The sequence below is a fragment of the Eucyclogobius newberryi genome, unplaced genomic scaffold, assembly GCF_026437365.1.
Source record: "Eucyclogobius newberryi isolate DKJ021-1_F unplaced genomic scaffold, fEucNew1.0.hap1 SCAF_2, whole genome shotgun sequence".
NCBI lineage: Eukaryota > Metazoa > Chordata > Actinopteri > Gobiiformes > Gobiidae > Eucyclogobius > Eucyclogobius newberryi.
In genome coordinates, this window is record NW_027315834.1 from 3,367,997 (window position 1) to 3,377,996 (window position 10,000).

A 10,000-nucleotide genomic window follows, 5' to 3' on the forward strand; every position below is an offset into this window, starting at 1 on the left:
CCTGCATGACTCCTCCTCCTCTGCCCTGCATGACTCCTCCTCCTCTGCCCTGCATGACTCCTCCTCCTCTGCCCTGCATGACTCCTCCTCCTCTGCCCTGCATGACTCCTCCTCCTCTGCCCTGCATGACTCCTCCTCCTCTGCCCTGCATGACTCCTCCTCCTCTGCCCTGCATGACTCCTCCTCCTCTGCAGCCTGCTCTCTGAAACATCCTGTTCATGACACTCTCAAAGTTCATTAGCATTATTACCCTCTTTTTGCTTGTCTTTGAAGTAAAACATTGCTGTTGCTCTCTACACACAGCGTCCTTAGATCCAGTGCTGTCCGCGCTGCTTAATGATCTTCGTCGGCCTGTAACTAAGTAATTACTGGGTGTATTTTGACAAAATAAAAACTTAGAGCTGATTTTCTCATCTGTTGCAGTCTGTCTCTTCATTTCCAAATAAATAGGTCTAGCAGAGTTTTTGGCAAAACATGAAGCTTTGGATAAAGTGTTCTATATTTAGAGCAGGTCAACGCGGGACCTGAGACAAACCCATGGGCTCCAGGTGACCCCTGTTCCACAGGATGGCATCTGACCATACACATGTTTTTATAGCTTGACATTCATGCCTTTTTACTGTGAGCTGAGTTTCCTCTAGGGGTGTAATAATTCAGGAATGTGACAATTCGGTTCGATTCAAGATCAGGACCTACGATTCAATTCAAAATCATTCTGTCATGATTCTTAAAATAATGTGTATTTTCATGTAGTTTTTGGTGACAATAAACAGCTAAATATGTTTTTCAGTCTTTTACTTATTGTTATTGTAAATAATATGTGAATTGCACAACTTGAGCCTAATTTAGTTCTCATGTGGGGCTCGTGCTGCGACTCTTTCACTGTGATTATAGCGCTTTGGTTTGTGCTTTCAGCACCTCAATGAGGCCGAATGGTATCGATTTGATTAAAATTATGTGAGTGAGAAATTGTTCTCATATAAGTCTTGTAAATATATATATATATATATATATGTATATATATATGTATATATATATATATATATATATATTTATATATATATTTATATATATATATATATATATATATATATATACAGGTTTATTTGTAGAGCACATTTCATACACAAGGCAAAGTCCTTCACAGCAGGAAAAATGCATTAAAATCACAAAGAAATTACAGAAATAGAAATACAATAAAATTAACTCAATAAAAAAATAAAGATAAAAAACACCTAGCCAAATCAAACCAACCAAAGGTAAGCAGAGCTTGTTTGTGGAAAGCACTGTTGTAACACTAGTGAGTTTGGGTTTGAGATACATTAGTTGATCCATTTCATTTTAAGCGTTTTATTTCAGACAGAAAAGTCCAATGATTCCAGTTGTCCTTCCTTGTTTGTTTTTACATATAAAATATCTTGCTAATTTCTTTGCAGGTAGCTTCAGTTATCTTAAGTGACATATAAACCTCAGTTGGTATAGATCAAGATGCACCGTCAGCTTTTGATATTAAGGTTATTCCCCATATTGAAACGTCCTTTTGTGTCCATAAATGTAATATATTTTTAATAGTTTGAAATTTAAGGAGAAGTTGTTATACAATTCAGTGTGGTAACATTCATAAAGATGTAATATTTCACATTTGTTCCATGGTAGAAAAAGCTTCAGTTGTTTCATCTGGACTCAGTTTGAAAAAATAGACGTTTCGAATCTCATCCAAGAGTCATTGTCAATAAAAGAATTTAGATCGAGAACTCCGATATTAATACTGTTCTGTGGTAAGACCCGCCCATTGGGCGGAGCCTTCCTGAAGTAGAAAGAGTTGTATGTTTCAACAGAAACTCCCCCCTTGTATCTACCGAGCCTATTCAGAATCTTAATGGGCTATTAGAATCCTCTTTGTCTTTGTGAGACCCTGGCTCAACCACCCTGAGGACCTGATTAGCATCCAAATGTCCTGGTCCTGGTCCTTTCCAGGGGTTCAGTATACCATTATAAATAACAGGAAGATTAAACCTTAGCCCTCCATTTCTGTTTAAAGAAGGTCTTTCTTTTTTAACAAAAATAGCTTCCTTGACTCCTCTTTCAAACCATCTTTTCTCCTGCTTAAAACCTTCACCTCACCGTCTTCAAACGAGTGATTAGAGGCTTCAAGATGGAGATGCACGGCGCTCTAAGGTCCTGAACTAGTATTTCTTCTGTGCTGATAGATCCTCTTGTGTAGAGGCTGTTTCGTCTCACCTATGTACCGTTCTTTACAGCTTTCTTCACTGCATTGGATCGAATAAACTACATTGCTCTGTTTTTGAGTCGGCAACTTGTCCTTAGGGTGAACCAGTTTTTGTCTTAAAGTGTTTCCTGGTTTAAAATAAACAGGGACTTCGTGTTGTCTAAAAATTCTCTGCAGTTTCTCCGACAGGCCAGACACATAAGGGATAGAAACACCCTTCCTTCTCTGTTCAGTTTCCCTTTTGTCCTGCTTCTTGGTTCTCTTCACTCTGTTGAGAGCCCAAGCGGGGTAACCACAGGCTGAGAGGGCATTTCGGACATGTTTTTCCTCTTTCTTCTTGCGCTCTGAGCTCTGTGTTGTAAGGTTCTGATCACACCCAGCTTGTGCTGTAGTGGGTGGTTGGAACCAAAGAGCAGATACTGGTCCGTGTGTGTAGGTTTCCTATATACTTCTATTTGGAGTTTCCCGTCCTCTCCTCTGATCGTGGCACAATCAAGAAAGGCCAAGCGATTCTCCTTAGCGTCTTCTCTTGTAAACCTGATATGTGGGTCCACAGCATTGATGTGATCAGAGAAGGTTTCCAGCTCTTGTTTCTTAATTGTTACAAAAGTATCATCGACATAGCGGAGCCACAGTTTTGGGGCAATGCCTGAGAATGAGGCCAGTGCCTTCTTCTCAAAGTGCTCCATGTACAGGTTGGCCACTATGGGAGAGACGGGCGAGCCCATGGCTCGCCCGTCTCTCGATCTAAATTCTTTTATTGACAATGACTCTTGGATGGGAGTCGAAACGTCTAATTTTTCAAACTGAGTCCAGATGACTACAACTGAAGTTTTTTCTACTATGGAACACGCCTGGACGAATGAGGGATTACACCGACACATTTGTTCAGTGTTAAACCAGAAGCATCTGAACATTGGACCATGTTCAGGATCAGTGTCACTGAACACAGTTGGCACACACAGGAAGTTGTCTTGGCGTTAGGTTCAACATAAAACGATGAATGATAAAAATTTATACTAATAGCAAAGTCTATAGAGTAAAATATGGCATGCATAAATTAAGAATTTACTAATAAAATAAGGTAAAAAACAAAACAAAAAAACTTATCTCGCTATGTACATAGATATTTACACAAAAAGTCTACACAAAGAGTCCAACAGCAGAAGGAAAGAAATTGTTCTTGTGGTGGGAGGTTCTGGTCCCAATGGAGGAGAGTGGCCTCCTTCCTGAGGGGAGTGGCCTCCTTCCTGAGGGGAGTGGCCTCCTTCCTGAGGGGAGTGGCTCAAACAGTCCATGTCCAGGGTGAGAAGGGTCGGCTGTGATCCGACCTGCTCGTCCCAGAGTCCTAGAGACGTCCAGGTCCTGCAGAGGTGGAAGTCTGCAGCCGATCACCTTCTCAGCAGAGGGCGCTGTAGTCTCTGTTTGTCCCTGGCTGTGGCTCCAGCGTAGCACACGGTGATGGAGGAGGTGAGGATGGATTCAGTGATGGCCAGGAAGCGGAACAATTCCACAGTGGTGATGGGGGAGTCTGTGATAGTGAGGGGGGCTGGAGGGCTGTGATTTTCTTGAAGTCCACAATCATCTCCATTGTGTTCTAGTCATCAGCCGTTCCAACTCCCTCCTGTACACAGACTAATCCCCGTCCGAGATGAGGGTGGTGTTGTCTGCAAACTTGTTCAGTTTTATGGAGTTGTGGCTGGAGGTACAGCAGTTTGTGTACAGGGAGAAGAACAATGGAGAATGTACACAGCCCTGTGGAGCTCCTGTGCTGATAGTCTGAAGGCGGGGGTCAGCTCCTCTGGTCCAGCTGCTTTTCGGGTGTTGGATTTCTGAAAGAGCTTGCTCACATCCTGCTTTTGAACCGAGAGAGTGGTAGGGTTGGGTGGACAGAAGTGTCCACAGTGAGGGAGGGTGGGTGGCCTCGAAACTGGAGTAGAAGGTTTCTAAGCTCCTCAGCCAGTTTTCGGTCGTCTGCAGTGTGGGGGGCTTTAGGCTTGTAGTTGGTGAGGAGCCGGAGCCCACTCCTTACAGAGCCGAGGTTGTTGTCAAGTGCTTCTTCAGTTCGTATTGTACTGAGATCTAGCTCCCAACACCTTCCTGCTAAATCCATTCTTTGCATCTTCGTAGCGCTCTCTGTCACAGGCCCTGTGCGCTGCCTCCTTCTGCTGTCTCAACTGCCTCAGTTTGGGTGTGAACCAGGGTTTGTCATTGTTGAAGGTGACTTTAGTGTGTGATGGTATAATGCTTTCCTCACAGAATGTATGACGTCACAGTGTCCGTGTCCTCATCCAAACTGTCTGTGGCAGCTCTGAAAAGCTCCTCCCACGTAGCTCCTCCTCCACTGCCTCGTTGGTCCACCTCTTGGAAGTCCTCACTACAGGTTTGGAGAGCTTCAGCCTCTGTCTGTGTGTGGGGATCAGGTGAACCATGACGTGGTCTGAAGAGCCCGGCCCGGGCCACGGCGCAGAAGGCGTTGCTGACTGTTGTGTAGCAGTGATCCAGCGTGTTCTGCTCTCTGGTCAGGACTTTAATAAACTGTCTGTACTTCAGTAGTTCGTGGCTGAGATTCCCCTTGTTAAAATCGCCCAGGATAATACACAAGGAGTCCGGGAAGGTCCGCTCCACCCTCAGAGCCTGGTCCGTGAGCGCGCGATGTGCCTTCTGCACGTTCGCGCTGGGTGGAATATAAACAGCGGCCAGAATGAATGAGGCAAACTCACGTGGAGAGTAGAACGGGTTGCAGTTAATGAAAATATATTCCAGAGCAGGAGAACAGTGTTTGGAGATCACAATCACATCTGAAGACCAGGCGCTGTTGATGTAGAAACAGACTCCCCTGCCCTGTGTTTTACCCCCGGATAGATCCCCTTGACTGTCCGCGCGGAGCAGCTGGAAGCCCTCCAGCTGTACGGCAGATTTTAGCTGCATAAAACTGAAATGCAGATTCCCCATGTTTAGTCCTGACTCTGGCACCAGCAGGAGTCCGGTCCATGTTTAGTCCTGACTCTGGCACCAGCAGGAGGCCGGTCCATGTTTAGTCCTGACTCTGGCACCAGCAGGAGTCCGGTCCATGTTTAGTCCTGACTCTGGCACCAGCAGGAGTCCGGTCCATGTTTAGTCCTGACTCTGGCACCAGCAGGAGGCCGGTCCATGTTTAGTCCCGACTCTGGCACCAGCAGGAGGCCGCTCCATGTTTAGTCCCGACTCTGGCACCAGCAGGAGGCCGGTCCATGTTTAGTCCTGACTCTGGGCACCAGCAGGAGGCCGGTCCATGTTTAGTCCTGACTCTGGCACCAGCAGGAGGCCGGTCCATGTTTAGTCCTGACTCTGGCACCAGCAGGAGTCCGGTCCATGTTTAGTCCTGACTCTGGCACCAGCAGGAGTCCGGTCCATGTTTAGTCCTGACTCTGGCACCAGCAGGAGGCCGGTCCATGTTTAGTCCCGACTCTGGCACCAGCAGGAGGCCGCTCCATGTTTAGTCCCGACTCTGGCACCAGCAGGAGGCCGGTCCATGTTTAGTCCTGACTCTGGGCACCAGCAGGAGGCCGGTCCATGTTTAGTCCTGACTCTGGCACCAGCAGGAGGCCGGTCCATGTTTAGTCCCGACTCTGGCACCAGCAGGAGGCCGGTCCATGTTTAGTCCTGACTCTGGCACCAGCAGGAGGCCAGTCCATGTTTAGTCCTGACTCTGGCACCAGCAGGAGGCCGCTCCATGTTTAGTCCTGACTCTGGCACCAGCAGGAGGCCGGTCCATGTTTAGTCCTGAGTCTGGCACCAGCAGGAGGCCGGTCCATGTTTAGTCCTGACTCTGGCACCAGCAGGAGGCCGGTCCATGTTTAGTCCTGACTCTGGCACCAGCAGGAGGCCGGTCCATGTTCAGTCCTGAGTCTGGCACCAGCAGGAGGCCGGTCCATGTTTAGTCCTGACTCTGGCACCAGCAGGAGGCCGGTCCATGTTTAGTCCTGACTCTGGCACCAGCAGGAGGCCGGTCCATGTTTAGTCCTGACTCTGGCACCAGCAGGAGGCCGGCCCATGTTTAGTCCTGACTCAGGCAGCAGCAGGAGGCCGGTCCATGTTTAACCCTGACTCTGGCACCAGCAGGAGGCCGGTCCATGTTTTGTCCTGACTCTGGGCACCAGCAGGAGGCCGGTCCCTGAGGTCCTCAGAGTCAGAGATGGTTCATATGGCACTAACATGTCTGAGATGTACTTTGGTGCTAGGCCATGGAGAGACTTGTACACAAGCAGAGCTGCTTTGAAGTCTCTTCTCTGAGCCACAGGGGGCAGTGCAGAGACCTGAGAACAGGACTAATGTGATGGTACTTCCTAGTTCTGGTCAGGACCCGAGCAGCAGCGTTCTGGATGTACTGCAGCTGTGTTACAGCTCGTTTGGAGAGATCAGTGAGCAGGCCGTTACAGTCTAATCTACTGGAGACAAACGCATGGATAAGTCTCTCCAAATCTGGTTTAGACACTATATTTTTGGTTAATGTTTTTTAGATGAAAAAGCTGCTGATGTTATTGATTTGATGTGTTTGTTAAAGACAAGTCTGGAGGTGACCGCTAATACTTTCTCTTTGCTTCTGTGGCCAAAGACCATGATTTCAATCTTGTCTGATTAGCAGAGAATCTTTTTAAGACTTGGTGATGAAGCAGATTGTGACTTGTTTCATGTTGTTTGTCAGTTGTTTTTTTAGAAACAGTGTTTGAATGCATCAAGGATACTTCAAAAATGTAAAAACTGTTTGCTTGTTTTTTGCCCTATCAGGAGAGTCTAGCTCCTCATCTTCCAGGGAAGTGCATAAGTGGAGTTCCATGCTTTTATTTGTTGCATTGTAAATTTTGCCAAGTCTAGACTGTTTTCTTCCCCTTTTCTCAGCCATGGTTCCACTGACCTGTGTTGATCCTCCACTCCGGTTCGCGCATGGGTAAATTCAGGGAAAGATCCTTCGTTCTCAGGCAAATCAGTTTATAGTTTCATTCTGGGTGAGCATATTTTGGAATGATGAGTTTTGTGAGTCTTTAGGGCTTAAAATTCAGCGCCAAACCTCAGCAACCAGAACATCAAACTTTCGCTGCAGCCATCTTGTCCTTCACTGTGAACCTGGAGAGTGCGACGAAAGCAATGCTCGCCCACAGCTTGCCTCTCACATGTGTATCATGTAGAGTGTATCATGACATTTAAGAATCACACCCTCCACAAACCTAGCCTGTCCTGCTTGTTTACTTGGATATAGATACATTTAATGTGATACTGTGGAAAAAAAGTTGGCAACATCTCCACAGAAAAGTTACTTAGAGCACATTGAAGTCAAACTTTCATTGAGAAAGCGTGGAAGTCCACAAATAATGCATACCAGCGATGCAGTTTCCCCTTAATTATTGGTGTGTGTTAATTAGACCGGTGTTTCGCAACCATTTTTGAGTTTTCATGTTGAAAAGCCACTGTGAGTGCCACTTGGTGGCTGAGTACAAATAGCACATATGTCAGTCTCCATGTGCAGCCAGCCACAGAACTGTGAGCTCAAATCTGGATTTTGACCATTTGTTACAATGTTCCCTGTCACATCCCCAGTCCAGGCTATACTGTCCTGTCTAATACAATCAACAGGTCCAAAAAAATCCTTAAAAAAATAAATAAAGAAAAAGGTATAAATTAGATGTGAACAGAGGACTCACCTGGTGGCAGAGAGGGCGTGGCTCTCGGCTATAGGAGTAGCCTCGCTCGCTTTTGGCAACTGCAACAGCAAGAAAAAAGACAAATTATTCTTATTTCTTAAACAATACTTTTACAATTATTTTATACATGATTTATTAATGTATTTTCTTTAGCTAATATTCAAATGATTGTAAATACATTTTTAGTCATTTTTCGTTAACCTTGTTCATTTGTCACTGCTCGTTTTGGCGCTCTTCACTCATTTACCTTTACTGTATGTATTTTCTTCTCAAGGAATACTGTCTGACCCCTCACACTCAACACTTTGTGCTTATGAATGACCCAATGCCCGATATTAGAGATGAATCCCTGTACGTATTTAATTATACATATGTTAGTTAATGACGAGGACAAAAAAGGATGTGTCTCTGTGCGTCTCCTGGACCTGGACTTCTCACCCTGGACACAGACTGTTTGAGCCACTCCCCTCGGGCAGGAGGCCACTCCCCCCGGGCAGGAGGCCACTCCCCCCGGGCAGGAGGCCACTCCCTTCCCGACGGTCTGTTTTCCACTGAGGCCAGGGTCCGTCAGCTTTGATTGTTTAGCTCCTGTGGCGTTACTTGTCTTGTATTTTCCGTGTTTAATCTCCTGCTCCTCGGTTCGTGGGATTATGTCGGTGAAACTGCGATTTTTAAAGCCGTTTTTGGCAGTAGTGGTGCGAGTGCGTGTCTCGAGTGCGACATTATAACCGGAAGTCCAATGGGCAGGTGATGCTAGCTGACCCAAGTGTGGACATAAAAATATGTGCACATAGTCTTGATTTCTTTCTTGCTGTAGCCAGTGTACATGTGACAAATAAAGTGTTCTTTAGACTAGAGTAACTCAAAGTGTAGATAATGTAGCAGAATGAAAGTAGTGCTCTGTGCATCCACCATTACGTCATTATGTCCTTGGAAAAAAAAGTAATCTAAACAGTCTGCAATCAGATATTGTAAATGTATTTATAGTTTAAATATTGTATCAACCTACATTATATAAATCAAACTCGAGAGGCACTGGAGGAGCAATAAACAGCAAATTCTGCAAGTTAATGAAGAATATAAGACTGGAGGGAGATGAACCCCAGTGCACGCTATTACACCATCATTCTGACCCACATACAATCTACTCCAGAACAGATTTTTTCTTCATTTTCAATAAAGACTGATCAAAATCACTAAGGCAGATATAGGCACGCTAGACTGAAGTGATTATGCCCCGATCTAAATTACAATAGACTAAAAAGCACACTTTGGCGGTTCAATGCCAGCCTGCTTAATGAGCCTGTGTGTGGAGGAAAATGACAATGGTGAAACCTCCTTCCTCTGGGAGGCAGGTTTGAGAGGTAAAAAGCCTTGGCAAAACAGAAACAAGGAAGGAAAAAGCTAAATGATCTACAAGAAAGCATCGGAAAGTGCTGTAGGAAATTAAAACATATACAGTAAGAGGAGACATTGATGATCTGACCTCACAGGAAATAAGAAGACAAATGCTCTTAAGACATGATGTGAGTGGATCAACATTTTCTAAATTAAACTTAGAAAGAACACATTTTTAATTATGAGACAGGCAGTGTAATGTGATTTTAACCAAACAAAACCAAACCATTTGAATCTTTCTAAAATCTCCAGAGATGAAGACGTTGAAACAAGTTCTTTCCTGGACATCTTCCATGTACCTCTTATGACCAAAAAGCAAATAAAAGCATCAGCAGCTGAAGTGTTGGAAACACTCGGTTCATGTTGATTATTTCTATTTAAATTGTGAGTTAAACTAATGTGATATTATAATCTATTAAAGGACATTTAATTTTGAAAATTGAGGTAATTCATATTTTCTTCTTGAACCGATTTTTAATGCATTAACTGTTACAAACTAATGTATACATATTATTATGAACAATTAAGAATATTTAGATGTAAATTGTTCTTATATAAATACTAACTTAAACCAATATTTAATGTCATGTTAAAGTATTTTACGAACATGGATTTTTTTGTTTTTTCTAGGAGTTTAACATTTTAAAAATAATTATAATTTAGTTGTCAAATAACAATAATAAACTATTGT

The 10,000-nt window shown here is 44.4% G+C and overlaps 2 protein-coding genes across 2 annotated transcripts in view; both read right to left on the reverse strand.

The window, feature by feature from the left end:
- The window catches only part of tcf4 (transcription factor 4), a gene marked incomplete at its 3' end in the record, with an annotated part of 150,377 nt that overhangs the window by 90,680 nt on the left and 49,697 nt on the right, over positions 1–10,000 (reverse strand). The window contains exon 3 of the mRNA XM_072455467.1: positions 7,912–7,970. Within this exon, the coding sequence (XP_072311568.1) occupies positions 7,912–7,970 (59 nt within the window). The remainder of the gene's footprint in view (positions 1–7,911; positions 7,971–10,000) is intronic.
- Positions 1–10,000, reverse strand: part of nars1 (asparaginyl-tRNA synthetase 1) — a 216,777-nt gene that overhangs the window by 74,961 nt on the left and 131,816 nt on the right. The window lies entirely within an intron of this gene.